The sequence below is a fragment of the Neofelis nebulosa genome, chromosome X, assembly GCF_028018385.1.
Source record: "Neofelis nebulosa isolate mNeoNeb1 chromosome X, mNeoNeb1.pri, whole genome shotgun sequence".
NCBI classification, from domain to species: Eukaryota; Metazoa; Chordata; class Mammalia; order Carnivora; family Felidae; genus Neofelis; species Neofelis nebulosa.
Genome location: NC_080800.1, coordinates 97,052,733 through 97,072,605, shown reverse-complemented (window position 1 = coordinate 97,072,605; position 19,873 = coordinate 97,052,733). Strand labels below are relative to the sequence as shown.

Genomic DNA, 19,873 nt, shown 5'->3' with positions numbered 1-19,873 from the left:
TGAAAGCCAAGCTGCCTTGAAGAGTTGAAGACATCAAGCTCTTTGAAACACTAGACCGTCCTACTGCCACCTAGATCTGGAGACTAAAGACACTGACTGGTTAGCAAGCCAGTGGGATAACAGCTCCATGTGTCAGGCAGAGTACAGAAGAGTGAGCAGAGAGGGCCGGGAGGGAGGAGAGAATAACTCCGGAAAGAGGAGGAAAGCAGCACGGGGGGCGGGGGGAGTGGAAACCAAGGCAAACTAGAATATCCAGAACACTCCAAGACCATGCTCATTGATAAGGATAGGATCATGGCTCCCTGGCTTCTCACGTAGATACCGAAAACAAATGCAATAACGAACACATAGACGTTCAGATGAACTCTTATTCAGAAATAGAAAAAAACTATTATGTTTCTTAAAGGTATGTAGCCAATGCATTATAACGGGGTCTAAAATCTGAACTTCTGCTTGCTAAAAATCAAAGCATAAAACAAGACCTTGTTTTTCTTACATTGCTCAGTTTGCCAAAGTCATCAGAAAATAAAGTCACATATTTAACAAGTGTTTGGCGACCAACTTTTAATATACATATTTAATTTTCAGAAACATATGCTAACCATCAACAACATGATCAGGGTTCCATTGCCCCAGATGTTATTTCATTGGTACATTATATCAATATTTACAAAGGCTTTCAAATTCAACAACACAAAACAGAACAGCTTAATTTTTAAAACTACAATGCTTTAAAAAAATGTAAACAGTTCATTTTTACATTATTGTAAAAAAGAAGACTCACTCCTTAATGCGGCTTAATTTTTTTAAGTGAGCAAAGCCTGGTGCTCATGGATAAAGAATGAAAAGAATCCTTTACATAGAAACATTGTGCTCCAGTGTGGCAAAAAAAAAAAAAAAAAAAAAAAAAGAAGAAGAAGAAAAAAAAAGAACAAAGAAAAAGAAAGAAAAAGGCAAAAAGAAAAAAAAAAGAAAAAAAGAGAAAGAAAAATTATGTATATATACATACAAAGAAAAGAACTCTAAGTCCACAATTTAGACCACAAAAAAAATCTTGTCTCCAAATTGAGAAATTTATAAAAACCATTTACACATGGTTGTTGACCTATTGAAAACCTGTATAACATTTTCAAAACAGTAACTCAGTCAATACCACTTCTCTGAAAAATGAAATTCTGTGCAAAAGAAATTGTTTAAGCTAGAAACAAGACTCCCCCCCTCCCTGTAAGGGGCCAAAAGGGCCACTGAAATAATTTAACTCTGTTAGATTTAGTGCATGTAACCAAAAGGCACACACATGTGATTAATATATTAATATATTTTCATGCAGAAACCTGTGCATGTTCACAATTATATAACAAAAACACAAATATAACAAAACATAAAGCCTAATGTTTGGCAATGTTATTCTAGCCACATTTCTTTCTAATCTATCAGTCCAGGGTTTAGAGCTCATTAACACTGCCTCTCAAAAAATATATTATATTTGAACAACTTCCAATAAAAATTAAAAAAAAAAATGTTAGCCTGAAACAGTATATTTTTTTCAGTTCTGATACATATAGAAACTTACTGATATGTTTATTTTAAATGTCATTTCAAATTAAGATACATTTTTCCTTTTGTTAATAAACACTTTGATAGCTCCAGTGAAGTCAGCAGAAAGAAGAACTTCTGTATTATCTGTCTTCAGAATACCTTAAAAGCATAAAAAAAAGTTTTTAGTTGATTTTAAAGGAATGTAGAGCCTGCCATTATAAGTGTCACATGCTCATGACCCCACACCTTTTCCCCACGTTTTGTCTTTTTTTTTTTTTCTTCAAGATTTTAAGTAATCTCTTCACCCAACATGGGGCTCGAACTCACAACCCCAAGGATCAAGAGTCACACGCTCTATTGACTAGACCAGCCAGGAGCCCCATGGTCTTTCTTTTCTAGCTCTCTCCTGTAGTCCTTTCACTCTCCTGTACCTCTCCTCCTCTGTGAGGCTCACCTCCCCTTACCATATCTTAGCTGGTCTTTCCCTGGCAGGGGATTACAGTTGCTAGGGGCTGGATGCCTGGACTTACTGCCAGGCAGCAGAGGCTTCGAAACTGCCCACTGCTTCACTTCAGGGCAAGAGGCTACTGTGTGATTCAGCCCCAGAAATGGAACGCTGGCAGCATGGGATCAGCTGGGCAAGTGTGTTGCTAACAGGGGTCTCTAATGAGGTTGACAGTGAGGTTCACTGTCAGGCAGACATACTGAAATCGCCATGAAATGAAGTACGTACGATCGCTCTGGGAATGCTGACAGAGACTTTTTGCCTCTATGGTTTGTACTGGAGAGCTAGGTAGCTATGCTGAATGGCAAAATGCTTACCTCTTATTTGCCGTAAAAAGCATTTAACAAACAAAATTCTCGACTCTACTATGCATAGGCAAAAACCGTAGATTTATGAAGTACTGATTAATAAGGAAGAAAATAATCTAAACTTTAATTGGAAAGTTGTGCACAGAACGAGTTAAGACCAAATGGCTTCATTTAGATTTGCTAAAAACACATCCTAAGCCTGTGAACATTCCTTACCACCCTTTGGCGTATCTCAAAGTTGTCCCATGCGGCAGTAGCAGCAGCAAAGGACTTGAGATATGAGACATGAGAAAGGCTAGAGAAAAAATAATTCGTCATGTACAGATAAATGCTTTATGAGATATGACAATAATGAAGATGACTGGTCTACGCACCAGGCATTTTGCTAGACACTTTATATATTATACATTCTTTTTCGTTTTTATTACAACCTTATAAACTAGGTATTGTCACTATTTTCTACATGAGGAAAAATGAAGTGTAAATTGCCAACTATGTCACAAATAGAGAGGGCAATCAGATCTATTTTATGATTTTATACCACGAGTTTCAGAGTTTATTCTTAGATTTTACCTCAATAGGTACAAAACGGCAAACAAAATCTGAGTATGACACATTAAAAGTTGTGCCTTTTTAGAAAGGACCCAGTGAGTTAACTGAACCTTGTTAATATGGTACAGGGTTTTTTTGGTTTTTTTTTTTAAAGTTGGCTTCATGCTCCCACAGAGCCCAATGCACAGCTTGAACTCATGAACCTGAGGTCAAGACCTGAGCTGAGATCAAGAGTAGGACACTTAAACCAACTGGGCCACCCGGGTGCCCCAATATGGTGCAGTTTTGAAAAGTTTTTTTAAAAACTTTTTCGGGATGCCTGGGTAGTTGCTCAGTCAGTGAAGTGTCAGGACTCTTGATGTGGGCTCAGGTCATGATCTCACGGTTCAGGAGTTTGAGCCCCGTATCAGGCTCTGCGCTGACAGTGCAGAGCCTGCTTGGGATTCTCTCTCTCTGCTCCTATCCTGCCCTCTCTCAACAAATAAACATTAAAAAAAAAAAAAAAAAGCCAGAAATTTCAGTGAAATGTATACAGGAGTTGTATGGAGTTTATATAAAAAGGTATTACTGGGAGAGAAAAAAAAAGAAGAAGAAAAAACCCCAAATGCCTTAAAAGAGAATGCCAGATCTGATTCAGAGAGAAAAAAAAAAGACAAAAGAAAAAGAAAAAAAATATTTTCAAACAGGCGGTTTAGTAAAGGTAATCCTGACTTGGTGTCTTTTTAAATCTTGTGACTGAAGGGAGTACTAGGCTGAAGTTGATCCCTGCTCTTACAGACAGAAGAAATACTGTATCCTGTGCAGTGTACCGTGCAATGACACCACAAGGGAAACCACCTGAGATTAAATGAAGTAAAAATACTTGAGAACTCTGAAGTATTCAAATACTTGAGGAAGCCCCGTTTGTGCACTGTATCTTCTGTTGTGTCTTTGAAAGTCTCTAAAAGGCCTAGTTGTAGGCCGTAGAACAACAAAGGGATTTAATAAACTATTCTGGAACTCGTCTTAATAATACAGATTTGTTAACAACTAGTCCAAATTTAAACGGTCTCACCATACACTTAAGGACTAGCAGGGACCATTTTTATTTAATGGGCACCTAATACTACTTGTTGGTGGTTTCTTTTCACTTCCTAATCTGATCATTTTATATAACTGGAATTACTCCTCATTTCTCTAGGCGTATGCTGCAAATCGCAGGAAAGCAAAGGCTTGTAAATAGCTATGTATCTGAGAAGTTACAAAGCTATAAATTTGTGGCAAGTAGAAAAAGCACTGCTTTCATTTTGGTTTAATTCATTTGTTCAACACGTGCTTATTAGGACCAAGTAGAAGCAGGCAAGCGCTGTGCTAGGCCCCGGCACTCCAACAACACACAGGACATAACAAGTCTCTGTTCTCAGAGAGGACAGTCTACTAGAAGAGGCAGATAATAAAGAAATTTTGTATTTGTATGTCTTGTTAGCATGTCTCCAAGGGAAACAACTGCCCGTAAAAAAAATTACGAACTTTCAAAATTTTCATTTTTAATTCCCAGATAAATTTAACTGAAGTAAAACTTGCAAGCAAGGGGCGCCTGGGTGGCGCAGTCGGTTAAGCGTCCGACTTCAGCCAGGTCACGATCTCGCGGTCCGTGAGTTCGAGCCCCGCGTCAGGCTCCGGGCTGATGGCTCGGAGCCTGGAGCCTGTTTCCGATTCTGTGTCTCCCTCTCTCTCTGCCCTTCCCCCGTTCATGCTCTGTCTCTCTCTGTCCCAAAAATAAAAAAAAAAAAAAAAAAAAAAAAATGTTGAAAAAAAAAAAAACTTGCAAGCAATAGGTTACTGAAATAGTCACAAAGGGATACGACCATCACGTTGTAAATAAGAAGTATTCTCTGTACTCATGAAAACCTCATAATACCCGATGTAGGTCAATGAGACTACTAAATGCTGGCTAGAGAAAACGTAGGACAAACAAAATAGGAGTAACCTACCAGAGGGCGTGGTATCCAAAGCTTCGGCGTCTTCACCTTTTTCGTTCCCTTCTGACTTTTCAGATTGCACATCCAAAGACAACATCAAACTTGGGTTTGGAGCAAAGATGGCCGACGTAACAACTGCATTATGTGCTGGGGAAAATAATTTACTTCAGATTAACTCATAAATTTGATTCTAAACATCAAGACAAAAAGTGTCATATGCAAAAAATATAATAGTGTATGTTTATGTTAATATCCTTTAAAATAAAATATCCCAAAAGTAGGGGTACCTGGGTGGCTCAGTCGGCTAAGCAGCTGACTCTTGATTTCGGATCAGGTCATGATCCCACAGTTCAAGGGATCAAGCCCTGCGTCAGATTCTGCACAGACAGTGTGGAGCCTACTTGGGATTCATTCTCTCCCCCCACCCCCGCCTCTCCCCGCTTGTGCGTGCATGCTCTCTTTCTCTCTCTCTCAAAATAAACATTGAAAAAACAAAACAAAAGGATATTCTAAAAAAAAAAACAAAACCTCATACAAGCGTACCTCAGAGATACTGCAGGTTTTGTTCCAGACGATTGTAATAAAGCAAATATCACAATAAAGCAAGTCAAATGATTTTTTTTGGCTTCCCAGTGCATATAAAAAAATATGTCTACATGTACTTAGTCTATTAACATACAACAGAATTAGGTTTACAAAAACACTGTACATACCTTAATTAAAAAATGCTTAATGCTAAAAAGTAGTAACCATTATCTGAGCTTTCAGTGAGTCATAATCACTGATCAGTTCACCATAGCAAATATAGCAAAAGTTTGAAATATTACAAGAATGACCACAATGTGACAGAGAGACACAAAGTGAGCAAATGCTGTTGAAAAAAACCTCCCAATTTATAAAAAACGCAGTATTGGCGAAGCACAAAAAAATGAGGTATGCCTGTACAAATTCTGAGATTCCATGACCTCCCAAATTTTAGACAAGTATAGGTTCTTCCTTGGTATGGAGAAATCAAACAAAGCCGAATACAAAGCAAAAGCGGTTATAACTGCCAAACTGTCTCTGAAACAATGCCTACACAAATTTACTCAGAGTACACCTCCACTTTAACCTTATTCGCTTAAGAAGTCACACAAAAGTAGGCATTTACTTACCTTTAATACCTTCCCAAAAGTCATTACGGTCTCTCCTGACTGAAGTAAACTTGCTGAGGTCATGGTAAGTACTCCAGATATAAACATACTTATCTTCTGAGCCACTGACAAGGTAGCTAAAATCATGGCTAGATTTGGGAAAGAAAGAAAAAAACCTCAGTTTGGATTTATTTTTTTTAAGTTTCCCTCTATGAGTGCTTCCTCCTTGAAAACACCTAAGCAAACACCCGAGAGAGCTTGTTGAAATATAGACTCCTAGTCTCACTCCAGAGGATCCGAACGTGTAGGTTTGACACGGAGGCCAGAGGCGTGAGGATTTTCGTTAAAGCTCTAGGTAACTGTGCTGCTAGCTAACCCACACTGGGAGAAACGCCCACGTGAGACAGGAAAGAGAGGAGAATGCTTTACCAGTTACATTTCCCGGTAATTACTGGGTAATTCAAGAAGAAAGGAGAACCGTGAAGAAAAGGGCTGAAAGAAAGAGGGCTCTAAGGAAGAAGAGGCAGTTCTTCCAGGAGAGTCTCCAGACCCCAAATTAAGAGTTCAAATAATACTGTCATGCAAAGGCGTAAATACAGGATACTGTACTTTAGGGTGTTAAAATGCTTTATTAGCCTCAGTACCTAAAAGGATAAAGACCATGGGTGGGTGGCAGATAAACTTCCTCTTAAAAAGCTTACATAATAAAGTACAGATGCACAAATTCCAGAGCTGGGAGTCTTCTAATCCTAGCGCTGCCACTAAGCAGTGACTTTAGACCAGTTACTTAATTTTCCGAGTCTGGGTTTCTTTGACAGCAGAATAGGGGCAATTCTAACTGTATCTACTAAACAGGTGGATAAGGTAAGTACTGAATGATAATAACAAGAGACAGCAGTTGTAAAAGTGTGAAGAAACTAAACATAAGGCACAGATCAAAGAAAATATGGGAGCAGGGGAGAAATAGTCTAGCTCTTTTGGGAATTTTTCATTGCCGATTTACCTGAAACTTGCTTTGATCTGGCTGCTACTGTTGACATAACCCTTATACTTCATGGACAGTGACAAATCTCTAAGATCATATAGTCTGATTCTGGAGTCATTTGAGGTTACCAGTATCTAAAAATAAATTAAAGAAAAAGTTAAAAATATCATCTTTTTTTTTTTTTTAAATTTTTTTTTTTTAACGTTTTATTTATTTTTGAGACAGAGAGAGACAGAACATGAACGGGGGAGGGGCAGAGAGAGAGGGAGACCCAGAATCGGAAGCAGGCTCCAGGCTCTGAGCCATCAGCCCAGAGCCCGACGCGGGGCTCGAACTCACGGACCGCGAGATCGTGACCTGAGCCGAAGTCGGACGCCCAACCGACTGAGCCACCCAGGCGCCCCAAAAATATCATCTTTTAATCTACGTTAAGGTATAACCAAACACGGTATTACGTACACATATATAGCGAGAATATACCTCACAACTACAAAATGCTGTATTTCACATGAGAGAAAAGATATTCTTAAGCCCAGGTAGTAAGAGTTTTCAGGAGTCTATATATAGTGTGAAGAGAGATGGTTTTGAATACTTATTACCTTATTTTCTCCGGGTAAAGGTTCAATGCCAGTAATTTTTCTTCCAACTTTGTTGCGTCCTCTGGTAGATCGGACATGTATTTGTGTGTGGTATTTCAAATGCTAAAAAGAAATCACAAATTTAAAACACGAGAATAAGAAGGAACCTCAAAGATCATCTGATCCAACTTGTAGACAGACATGGTGTTATTGGCCCCGATTTATAAAGCCCAGAGAGGATACACCAAGTTTATATAAAACCACTAAGTATTCCATTATGTAATTTATACAAGATAATCATTTACCTCGGTATCATAGAAAATACATCTGCCATCATATGTCCCAATTACTGCGTATTTGCCATTCTGACAGAAATTCGCAGCTGTAATCAATTTTGTTTGACCGTCTACTTCATTCCACAAAGCCACTTTTTTGTCAGGTATGTTCCAAAGGCGGAGCTTTCCATCCAATGACCCACTCAGAAAATACCTGTCATCCTAAAAATGTGGCAAAAGAAAAAGCTTTCGTTTTACCAGATCAAGAAAAATTCATTAGTGAATCAAAACATAAAGCCTATTAGGAAATAATGTTGAAAATATGTAGATCCTGAGGCGCCTGGGTGACTCAGTCGGTTGAGTGTCTGACTTCGTCTCAGGTCATGATCTCATGGTTCCTGAGTTCAAGCCTCGCGTTGGGCTCTCCATTGCCTGCACAGAGCCTGCTTTGGACTTTCTGTCCCCCTTCTCTCTCTGCCCCTCCCCTGCTTGTGCTGTCTCTCTCAAAAATAAATAAACATTAAAAAAAATTATTAAAAAAAATGTAGATCCCATTGAAAAAATATTATTCTTCAAGCATTATTATTATTATTTTAAGATTTTTAAGTAATCTCACTCAACGTAGAGCCTGAATTCAAACCCTGAGGAGATCAAGAGGGCTCGGTTGGTTGAGGGGCACCCAGGTGGCTCATTTGGTTGAGCATCTGACTCTTGATTTCGGCTCAGGTCATGATCTCACAGTTTGTGGGTTCGGGCCCTGCAATGGGTTCTGCGCTGACGGTGTGGAGCCTGCTTGGGATTCTCTCCCTCTCTGTCTCTCTGCCTCTCCCCTGCTCAGGCATGCTCTCTCTCTCTCAAAATAAATAAACTTAAAAAAAAAAAAAAAAAGAGGGCTCAGTTGGTTTGAGCATCCAACTTTTTTTTTTTTTTTTTAAATTTTTTTTTCAACGTTTTTTATTTATTTTTGGGACAGAGAGAGACAGAGCATGAACGGGGGAGGGGCAGAGAGAGAGGGAAACACAGAATCAGAAACAGGCTCCAGGCTCCGAGCCATCAGCCCAGAGCCCGACGCGGGGCTCGAACTCACAGACCGCGAGATCGTGACCTGGCTGAAGTCGGACGCTTAACCGACGGCGCCACCCAGGCGCCCCTAGCATCCAACTCTTGATATCAGCTCAGGTCACGATCCTAGGATTGTGGGATTGGGCTCAGCATGGAACCTGCTTCTCTCTCTCTCTCTTTCTCTCTCTCTCTCTCTCTCTCTCTCTCTCTCCCCCCTGCTTTTTCTCTAAAATTAAAAAAAAAAAAAAAAAGTCATACAGTCCACCGACTGAGACAGCCAGGCGCCCTCAAGCAAACATTATTTTATTCACTAAGAATAACAATTAGAGGGGCGCCTGGGTGGCTCAGTCGGTTAAGCGTCCAACTTCAGCTTGGGTCGTGATCTCGTGGTTCGTGAGTTGGAGCCCCACATCGGGCTCTGTGCTGCCAGCTCAGAGCCTGGAGCCTGCTTCGGATTCTGTGTCTCCCTCTCTCTCTGCCCTTCCCCTGCTCACACTCTGTCTCACTCTCTCTGTCAAAATGAATAGACATTAAAAAATTAAAAAAAAAACAAACCAATTAGAAACTTCAGTATTCGCTTTGGAAATAGGACTTTCTAATTGCTTTATCATATCCTCAAACTGCTTTTCCCAAGGTATGGATGTTAATGGATAATGTGTTTAGAGTGTATATTGTGTAGGAGAATGGTTCAAGTAAGTTTGAGACATTCTGGGTTCCAGAAAGTTAAAGAGGATTCTCAGTTAACATGCGTTCTCAGTCTCCAAAGGAGGGATAAAGTATGTAGTGTTCTCCAATTTATTTAACCAGGGACTTTCCTGGTGGGGGGTGGTGGTTGGGAGGGAGTCAGGCAGGAGCTTCAAGGAGCAGGCCTGGGTAAAAACTATCCTGTAATGATAGTTTGTTCACATCCTCCTCCTCCCTCTGGGATACATGTAAATACTTGGATAGAAGAGTAATGCCGGTTAGCCCACAGAACCAGTTATTTATGTGGGAACTTTGACAGGGTGTCAGTAGGAAATCACTTCAGTATTCAAATTCTCAGTCTCAAAGCAGGGGTTCTCAACAGGGGGCACTTTGGCTCCACAGGGGACAACAAGCAATGTCTGGAGACATTTCTGACTGTCACAACTTGGGGGTGGGGGGCTACTGGCATCTAGTGGGTAGAGGTTAAACATTCTGCGATGCACAGGACTTTCTTCCCTCTACAACAAAGAATTATCCAGCTCAAAATGTCAACAGTGCCGAGGGTGAGAAACCCTGCTCTAAACTAAACCAGGCCTACCACTAAACTAAACTGGTCTAATTTTTGATAACATAAGAATTAAGAGTAAAATAATTGGGATGCCAAAACAAGAAACCTTCCCTTCTCTGCTCAAGGCTATTATTCTTACCCACCCCAGGGCCTGTCAAGAACAATCTACGCAGATTGGACACCTTTATGGCTATGGTAGAGTAGGCTCTGCTCAATGTCTACCAGTAGAAGAGCAGAACAAGTAAAAATACTTCATCTTGGTCTTATAATTCAGAATTTTATTTACATACATGTGTATATGTGTGTGTGTGTGTGTGTGTGTGTGTACATGTGTGTGTGTACATGTGTGTGCATGTGTTATCTTCATTTTACTATTTCTTTTGTAATTCTGCTACCCTCCTTCCAGGTAACGTTACATAAGAGAGTCACATTTCCTAAGAAAATGTCAACACCACACCATCCTTCCCTAGCCCCTCTTAAAAATCCTTCAGATCTGTAGATTTTTAGAATTAGGGCTTTTTAGTTTCCAAAATAGAAACCAAATAAAAGAAGAGAAAAACTACTGGCTAGAGAGGAACCTTAATAAAAAGTACTACATAGATAACCATCACCACCCAATACCTCTCTCTTTCCATCCTGACACATTATAGTTAAAATAGAGGTGAGGGAAGGATTTTGCTCACGGTCGTGGACAGGAATAAAGCCATTCTTTTGTTGCACCTTGGATGACAGGATGGGGGTGTTATTCTGAAAGAAGCCTCAAAAAGCTTGATGGTCAAAACGGATAAGGTATCAACACAGATGAAATATTTTTAATTTGCCAAAGGTCTTAACCAAAGTCTTCTAAGGGTTCAAAATTATTACTGTCTCCATATCATAAACCCGCCCAGGGAGGGAAATTATACTGAGGAAGAAAAAAAGTCCTCTCCTAATCTGGGAAAAAAGGGGAAGAAATGTGAATATATAACCGAAACGTTGCATTAAAATGACAACGGGTGTTAAACATACAGAGATGAGGACGTGACTAGAAATGTTGATTCACACATCTGCGTAGGGGAGGGCAAGTCAGGTCGGCTCAAGGCCTCCATTTAGTTCGATCTAGCTAGTGGAGTGACACCACACAGGACTCCTCTTGTGCTTCTAGTTGCGAAGAGCAAAACGTAATTAAAGCCTTACTCATTTGGTGGCTCTATCCTACAAAAACATAAGATAGGTCAGCAATTCCATGATGAATTTTCCTCCTCTGGTTGAAATCGTACCAAATACTTCCTTTTCAGAGGAAAGATAGGGATTTTCTACACTGAAAATGAATAAGGATGGACCTCAAGATTAACAGTATTTTCAGGGGCGCCTGGGTGGCTCAGTCGGTTGAGCGTCCGACTTCGGCTCAGGTCATGGTCTCATGGTTTGCGAGTCCAAGCCCCACACTGGGCTCTGTGCTGATGGCTCAGAGCCTGGAGCCTACTTCAGTGTCTGTGTCTCCCTCTCTCTCTGCCCCTCCCCTGCTCCTGCTCTGTCTCTCGAAAATAAATAAATGTTAAAAAAAGAAATTTAAAAATAAATTAATTAAAAAAACGATTAACAATATTTCCAGGGAGCCTGGCTGGCTCAGTCGGTAGAGTAATGGGACTCTTGATCTCAGGGTGGTGAGTTCAAGCCCCACATTGGGCGTAGAGCTTACTAAAAAAATAAAAAAACAAAACAAAAAAACACACAAACCCCTCCTGCAAACACACACACACTGTATTTCCAGACATTACACAGGAATTCAGTATATCTTGTAATGAATTTTGGTCTTTGCCTCTTTCAACCTTTTCCTCTTTGTCTCTTCCCACCCTACCGCTCCCACTATTCTTGCCTATATGCTTCCCTCTTATTTATTCACCTGCTGTCTCCTCTTCTTCCTCCGTCTCTAATCTCTCTCACCTTTAATAGGATACTTTAGTTCTTTATTTATACCCTGCATGTCTTATTAAAGATTTGGGATGACTTTTCATTCTTATAGTTGGACCATAACACTTCCAGTTCTTCCAATACAGATTAACAAAATATTTCCTTTCTAAACAAAATGAAACACTAAATTAAGTTGTCCTTAACTATGTGGCTGTTAATAATTTTTTTTTTTCCCTATAGTCCAAATGTCCTCCAGAGAAGCCAGGTTCCCTCACCTTCCTTATAGTACAACAAAAAAAATACATAAAACAATTACTTACTCTTGGATGGAAAGCTATGGCAGTGACAAAATCTATATGTTGAAAACAGCAAAGGCATTCTCTTCTGGAAATGTGCCATAACCTGACTGTTTTATCCATCGAAGAAGAAAGCAGGAAGTAGTTCTATTGAGAAATTGACATTGATCATTTTATCACCCTATGAAAAAATACTACGTACACAATAATAAAAGCAAACTTTTGGTTTTATGTATCTCAATAGTTTTGTTATTGCTATATCTAGCATCAGAAAGAACAAAAAGATTACCCATTTCATTTGGAAGATCCCATTTTTTCCCAGTTAAATACCGTATTCTTTTGATTCTAAGACTTTTCTGTATTACCTGTTCTGAAATTAGAATCTTATGATCTAGGTGAAAAAAAATCTGCTAGGCACTAAGAGAGGATTAAGGTGTATCTTACTTATTATCGTCCGCATATATGGAAACTTAGCTATGAATACAAGGCATCTATTCATTTGATTGTCACTTCAGTTCAGTTACCCTGACATTGGCAACGCTGGCGAATTTTAACTCCCCAGAATTCCCTAATTGTCACTTAAAATGCCTTCAAAAAGATTACCCTATAATGCAGCATGCAAATGAAAAATTACTGTGCACCTGTCACACCACAGGCAAGAAAATGAGAGAAGAGAAATCGTCAAACGTCTCAGAATAGATCACAGAATTTTCAAAGGTAAAAGAGGGTAGTGTAACTGCTTTAGGCATTGTGATGGCCCCATCACCCAGGAACCAAACATTTATCTATCAAATGCTTCAGCTGGCAGAAATTCTTTAACTTTTCAACATAATCTATTTAAGGAGAGAACTATGAGTTATACTGAACGAGGAAACTCAAATGAGACACTATTCTTTGGTATGCCTAAAGGTGCTAAACAAACCAAAGTAATGGTGACATTTATTGAATACTTGCAATGTGCTAAAGACTGTTCTTAACACTATATTATGAGGTAGGTATATGATTATCCCCTTTTACAAATGAGAACACTGAGGCACAGATGCTAAATAATTTGTCGAAGACTACATAGCTCATTGGTGGCAAAACTGAGATTTAAACCTACGTAGTCTGCCCTTAGGTCCAGACTCTAACCACTACACTCTTCTGCAGAGTGCTTAAGTAGAACACATGTTTAAACAAAAAGCCATAAGATGCTTTGTCATCTACTAAAAGTAATAAACAATCTTTAATCTTTGAATGTAAAAAGACTAAGTGCAAATACTGATTTAGATATGTACTGCAATGATAAATAAATGCTATTTGGGGCTAGTTTTAAAAGTGTACACTTTGTGTGATATGCCTGTTTTTAAATAGATCATGAAACATACAATTAAAAAATTGAACTTCGAGGGGTGCCAGTTGGGTAAGCGTCTGACTATTTTGGTTCAGGTCATGATCTCATGGTTCTTAAAAGTTCGAGTCCCGCATCAAGCTCCATGCTGACAGTGCAGAGCCTGCTTAGGATTCTCTCTCTCCCTCTCTCTCTGCCCCTCTGCTGTTCGTGCATGTTCTCTCTCTCAAAATAAATAAATAAACTTTAAAAAAAAGCCCTGGGGCACCTGGGTGGCTCAGTCGATAAAGTGTCCGACATCGGCTCAGGTCGTGATCTCACGGTTCTTGGGTTTGAGCCCTGCGTCGGGCTCTGTGCTGACAGCTCGGAGCCTGAAGCCTGCTTCAGATTGTGCCCCTCCCCTGCTCGTGCTCTCTCTCTCTCAAGAATAAATGAAATATTAAAAAAAAAAATTCCCTAAATCTATGGTTTGCTCATTAAGTTGATTTTATTTGATTCTTGCAATAGTCCATTGCTTTAAGCATATGAAAGAAATATGAAAACATCCCTAAAAGTGAAGACACTAGAGACATGCTAAGACGTGTTTCACTATGCCAAGTTCTGTTCAGTAAATACTTATTGAATAAGTGAAATTAAATAATGTTCTTGAATTTCATGATCTTCAGAAGTCAAAGAAATTAGATTCAAACCTAAGTTCTACCTATAACTAGTTTTGTGGTGTCAGATGGGTCAGAGACCCAGCCTCCTCAACTACAAAATGAAGTACCATAGGGGCACCTGGGTGGCTCAGTCAGTTAAGCGTCTGACTTCAGCTCAGGTCATGATCTCACAGTCTGTGAGTTCGAGCCCTGCATCGGGCTCTGTGCTGATAGCTCAGAGCTTGGAGCCTGCTTCGGATTCTGTGTCTCCCTCTCTCTGCCTCTCCCTCACTCACACTCTGTCTCTCTCTCTCTCTCAAAAATAAACGTGAAAAAAAATTTTTTAAGCAAAATGAAATACCATCTACCTCACAGGTTACTGTAAGAATTAACAAGGTAATTCTCATTACCTGGCACAAAGTAAGTCTTCAACACGTAGAAAACCCACTATAAATACTGATTACGCTAGATCCTGAAGAGAAACAACAGTAAAATAAAATCTGGTCCCTACTCTGGACTGTCTTACAATCCTGTTGTAAATAATACCTAGAAATGTGCATGAGTAAACAGGTAAAAAAGAAAGTTAAAGAGAAGAACATCCAGACAGACAGATGAAGGCCTTAAGAACAAAAAAGTTCCCTGGAAAAGAAATTCTGCCTTATGATCCCAGAGTGACTCCTGCTGAATTTCTAGCCTGCCAGACTGCCCTACAGATTTCAACTTGGCTACACCCACAACTGAGCGATCCAATTCCCTAAAATAAATCTCCTTATGCATATATGTTCTCTTGGGTGTGTGACTCTGGAGAACGCTGACGGATAAGTGGTCAACGGAGATCTAATTTCTTCCAGTCAGCATTACACCCGTACAAAATATTGGGTTGCTTTAAGAAAATAAAAGGAGTGCAAGGTTCCCAATTATGTGCTTTGTACTTCTTATCCCAGATGAATGTGATTATCAGATTAAGGACACTTTAGATTTCCATCTCTGACAACTCAGATTTCACACAGGGTTGGGGAGGAGTATAAAGACACAATCAGGGCTCAGTTTAAAACCAGACTACCAGGTGAGGTCTAAGCTTCTTCTGAGTTAGAGAAAGACATTATGACAGATGGTTTTTGAAAAGCATCCAGAACATGTAAACAAGTATGGCAGGAGTAGCAATTCATAAATGGAGTGATTCAAAGCTGGAGCTCTGAGAAAGCCTGACTTGCCTAAGGAAACCAGCAGTAACTTTGTGGTACGTGAGGTTCTCCTGACACAGTGAAAATATATGGGCAACACTGGTATCTCTAATAGTATTCCGTTTACTCCGTTGACTTTTCTCAGTTTAAGGCTTTTCAATATTCTAAATATATTTTAGATCCTGATTACTGACAAATTTTAATACGAAGGAAGGGTAAGGTATTACGCAAAAATTCAAAACACTGTTTCATGCTTTAAACATGTTCAATAAAATTTGAAGTATCTTTAAATTTTTGCAAAACTGCTCAGATATTTGTTCCGTGGCAAAATAGGCCCTCTACTTCTGAAATACTTTTGCTCTAAGGAAAAAAGAAAACATAAAACGATGCCTTATCAAAGATTCATATATTTGCAAACTTAATGATTTAACAAATATAGCAGATTAGCCAAAGCAGTCCTGATTAGATAAATCAGACTTCACCTTTGCAGCGGAAGTCGAAAAGTCGTATCCATTTTGCAGAGAATACTTTGCAAAATTACTTTGTAAAAGAAGCAAAAAGTACAAGTGTGTAGACAGATCCAGACAGAAACTGTTAAGTAATATAAACATTTTCTTATTTGCCTAATATGATGTTTCTTTCTTTCTTTTTTTTTTTTTTATGTTTCTCCTCTTTTAATCGATAACTTCCAGGAAGTAAATACAATCACTCGACAGTGTGACAATCATACAGATAAAACATTTGTTTTTATCCTAAAGTCATAGTTACATAGGATTCATACACACTTCGACTAAGAATTTCTTACTTTGGACCATGAAAGATCAAGGAGATCAGCAGTGTGTCCTTTGTATTTGCAAAACGGCCGCTGCCGAAATGGTGCATTTTTGTCATCAGGGTCTTCGTCGGCTCCACCGCACACCTATTTAGACACAAAGACAAATGTTATAAGTGGAGAAACAGAGGCTTCGTACTCGTCCCACCCCATCCGTTCTCTCGGCATTCTGTATGCTGCCTGACTGAAATCTCGATCTACCGAAAACAAACTCCCCTTTACGATGAACCTCCTACTGATCGCTTATTCGCCTCCCTGTCCTAATGAAACAGGATCGTCCCTGAAGACACTGTGCTGTCACCATCTTTCCCTCCCTAACAGAGCCCCTGCCTTGTCCTTTTCTGAGCATCTGTTCCCTCAGGAGAGGTGGGAGCCAGCCCCAGGGTGTGAATCATGCTTGGTCTGAGCTAATCACGATGAGCTCATTCCCTTTCCCAGTGAAGACCGGTTTGGGCATGGGCATGCGCTACCATTTTTGTCAATTAGGCAGGAGGGCAAGTTTATTGAGGGGAGTGAGGGGGAAGATAGGGGGACGTTTCTAGAAAGATGTCCTCACTCTTAAAAAGGGCCACACTAAAGGGACGCTCCTGCCTCTGAACACTGCTGTCCGTGTGACACCTGAGACTGTAGTTGCCATCTTACCACCATGAGGGGAACAGACCCAAGAAAGGCAGACCAAGAGCAAAGCAGGAGGACGGTAGAACCCTGGCGACATTACTGAGCTGTGGAATTAGCCAACCCTGGAACCGCCTTACCTCCAGACTTGCTTCCTCATTGTTTAAGCCATTTTCAGTTGGATTTCTGTTATTTGAAGTCAAAAGCATCCTGACAGAGGTAGGTAGAAAATAATGCCATACATGTGTGCCACGCATTTAGTTTACAACATGCTTTTGTATTCATTACCTGAATGAATCCTAATGACTCTGTCAAGGAGGTATATTAACATTATGAAGATGAAGAAATTAAGAAAAAAACCCTGAGGCTCAGAGAGGTCAGGATAACATATTAGAGGACACACAGCCACCTGTAAACAGCAGAACCAAAGCAGAAATACAACTATAAGTTCAGAGATCGCCCCTCAAATGTTGTCGAGGATGTAGCCTGAGCCAAAACATGGAGCTCTTAGCGATAAGCTGTGCGTATTTACGGAAGCGGGCGGGATGACGGGGACGGAGGAAGAGCGTGTGCAGACACGGCGTGGGACTAGAGCGGACAGGTACTCTGGGAACAGACTGTAAAGAGCCTCGGATTTGCGGCTGAAAAGTTCAAACATTCTAAGGCGATGGGGAGAGCCAGCACAGGTTTCTGAAAAGAAAAAAAATCACACGAGGTGACTGGCGCTTCAGAAAGAAGAAGCTGGGCAAGAAGGTAACAGATGGTACGGAGAAAGAGCGGAGGCAGGAAGGGCCGTCGGTAAAGTGTACCTAACACAATGAGGGCTTAAACTAGGACGGTGGCCATGAGAACAGATAAAAACTACCGCTACTGTGTGTCTAGAACTTTACGGTGTATAATAAAAACCTCCTCCTATCCTCTGTGGAGGCAGAGCGGCCGCAACCCCTGCCCTGACCTTCCGCCAGGCACTCCCACTCCTGCAGGACTCCAGCCGCGCCCTCGAACTGTGCTGCCGGCCTAGCGAGCGCGCCTCGAATACAGAACACCCAACGGGCCTGCCCTCTTGCATAAAATTCGGCATTCTGCTTAAGAATCACTTCCATTTCAGGAACTTCTCGGCAGAATCCCTCTAGCAGTGATTCCAGATCTTATTTTTCTCCTCAAATGTCCCTTTTCTTCTCCTTATATTCTGTATGTCTTTCCAAATGACTTAAATAAATTCTTTGACTGTAAATACATGCCCAATAGAGACTGCTGAGAAAGCACGGGAAGTAGAGAAACTAAAATTAAAACAACAATCTGCTAACATTTTGATTGCCTTCATCTTTCCGTTGTAAACAAACACTCACTGAAATCACTGTGCACAAGATTCACTGTCTTCTTTTTATTATACCACGAGCATCCTAGGTATTTCACTCTCTGAAAACATTTACTAGCTGCATATGCATGTGCCATAATTTAATCACGCTCCGACTGGTTGGTCATTTAGACATCTCCAACTTTTCGCTAGCATAAACGGCAATTCAGTGAACTTCCTGGAACATAAACCTTTACCCCGATTTTATTATTTATCTTAATACAAAAGGTATTATGGTCAAAAGGTTTAAACCTGAGACTTTAACAGCATCTTCTGTTATTTGTTTTAATAAAAGCGGGCCTATTTACTAAACAGAATTTTAGAAATACAGAGAAGTATAAGGAATCAAATAAAAATGACCTAAAATCCTACCACCTAGAGATGACTACTAGTAATAATTTAGCATTTTTTTCCCAAAGATTTTATTTTTAAGTAATCTCTACACCTAATGTGGGGCTTGAACTCACAACCCCCAGATCAAGAGTCCTATGTTCTACCGACTAAGTCAGCCACGTACCCCTATCTGGTGATTTCTTTCTGATAGGTTTTTAAAGGTAAAATTATTAATGGTAGAATCACCAAGTAAAATGTATTTTATCTATCTATCTATCTATCTATCTATCTATCTATCTATCTATATCTCTATAGATATCTACACCTAGAGAGAGATTTAGACCTTCTAAATCACCATATATTTATATCTCCATATAAACATATATAAAACTTTATTATGGCCATTTCAAACATACACCGAAACAGAATAATGTAATAAATGGTATAACAAACCCATACATACATCACCTGCTTTAATGATTATCAGTATCTTACTCATGTTGTTTTAGCACTCTCCCACTTTTAAGTTTTGTTTATTTTTGCTGCAACACTTAAAGCAAGACCTAAACACTGTTGTTACCAGTAAATGCTCATGGGCTTTATGTATTTCCAACTAATAAGCGCTCTTTTAAATATAACTACCATGCCATTATCACACCTAAAAAATATCATTCGTATCATCTAATGTCTAATCCATATTCAAATATCCTGGTTATCTAAAAATGTCATTTTAAAGCTGGACTGCTATGAAAACTTGTAAGCCTTTTGATATTTATTACACTGACTATATACCAGATAACTGTGTTAATTATCTGAGATAACAAAATAAGACACTTCTCACCTTCTTATAATCTAGTCTCAGTACTTAAAAGCCAGAAGGAACCTTTTACAATATATCAGATTATGTCATATTCTCTGTTCAAAGACCCTTCACTGGCTTCCATCTTTCTCAGAGTAAAAGACACAGTCTTTGCATTGGCTTGCAAATCGACTGCCCCTCCACACCTCTTGTGACTTCATTTTTTCTTTTCTTTTAATTAAAAAATACATTTTTTAATGTCTATTTTTGAGAGAGATAGAGAGACAGAGTGTGAGCTGGGGAGGGGCAGAGAGAGAAGGAGACACAGAATCCAAAGCAGACTCCAGGCTCTGAGCTGTCAGCACAGAGTGCGATGCGGGGCTAGAACTCACCAAGCTCGAGATCATGACCTGAGCTGAAGTCAGCCGCTCAACCAACTGAGCCAC

At 39.7% G+C, this 19,873-nt stretch overlaps 1 protein-coding gene across 3 annotated transcripts in view; it reads right to left on the bottom strand.

The window, feature by feature from the left end:
* Positions 1 to 547: 547 nt before the first annotated feature.
* WDR44 (WD repeat domain 44) overlaps positions 548 to 19,873 on the bottom strand; it is an 80,858-nt gene continuing 61,532 nt past the window's right edge. Inside the window, exons 13-20 of one of the 3 annotated variants that reach the window (XM_058714239.1) lie at positions 16,297 to 16,410; positions 12,364 to 12,486; positions 7,867 to 8,058; positions 7,583 to 7,684; positions 7,002 to 7,117; positions 6,020 to 6,147; positions 4,878 to 5,012; positions 548 to 1,698 (exon numbers count right to left, since the gene is read on the bottom strand). In XM_058714239.1, coding sequence (XP_058570222.1) covers positions 1,604 to 1,698; positions 4,878 to 5,012; positions 6,020 to 6,147; positions 7,002 to 7,117; positions 7,583 to 7,684; positions 7,867 to 8,058; positions 12,364 to 12,486; positions 16,297 to 16,410 — 1,005 coding nt within the window. In that variant the 3' untranslated portion in view covers positions 548 to 1,603. Of the gene's footprint in view, positions 1,699 to 4,697; positions 5,013 to 6,019; positions 6,148 to 7,001; positions 7,118 to 7,582; positions 7,685 to 7,866; positions 8,059 to 12,363; positions 12,487 to 16,296; positions 16,411 to 19,873 lie in introns of those variants that run through there. The other 2 variants (XM_058714240.1, XM_058714238.1) reach the window with 2 other exon arrangements.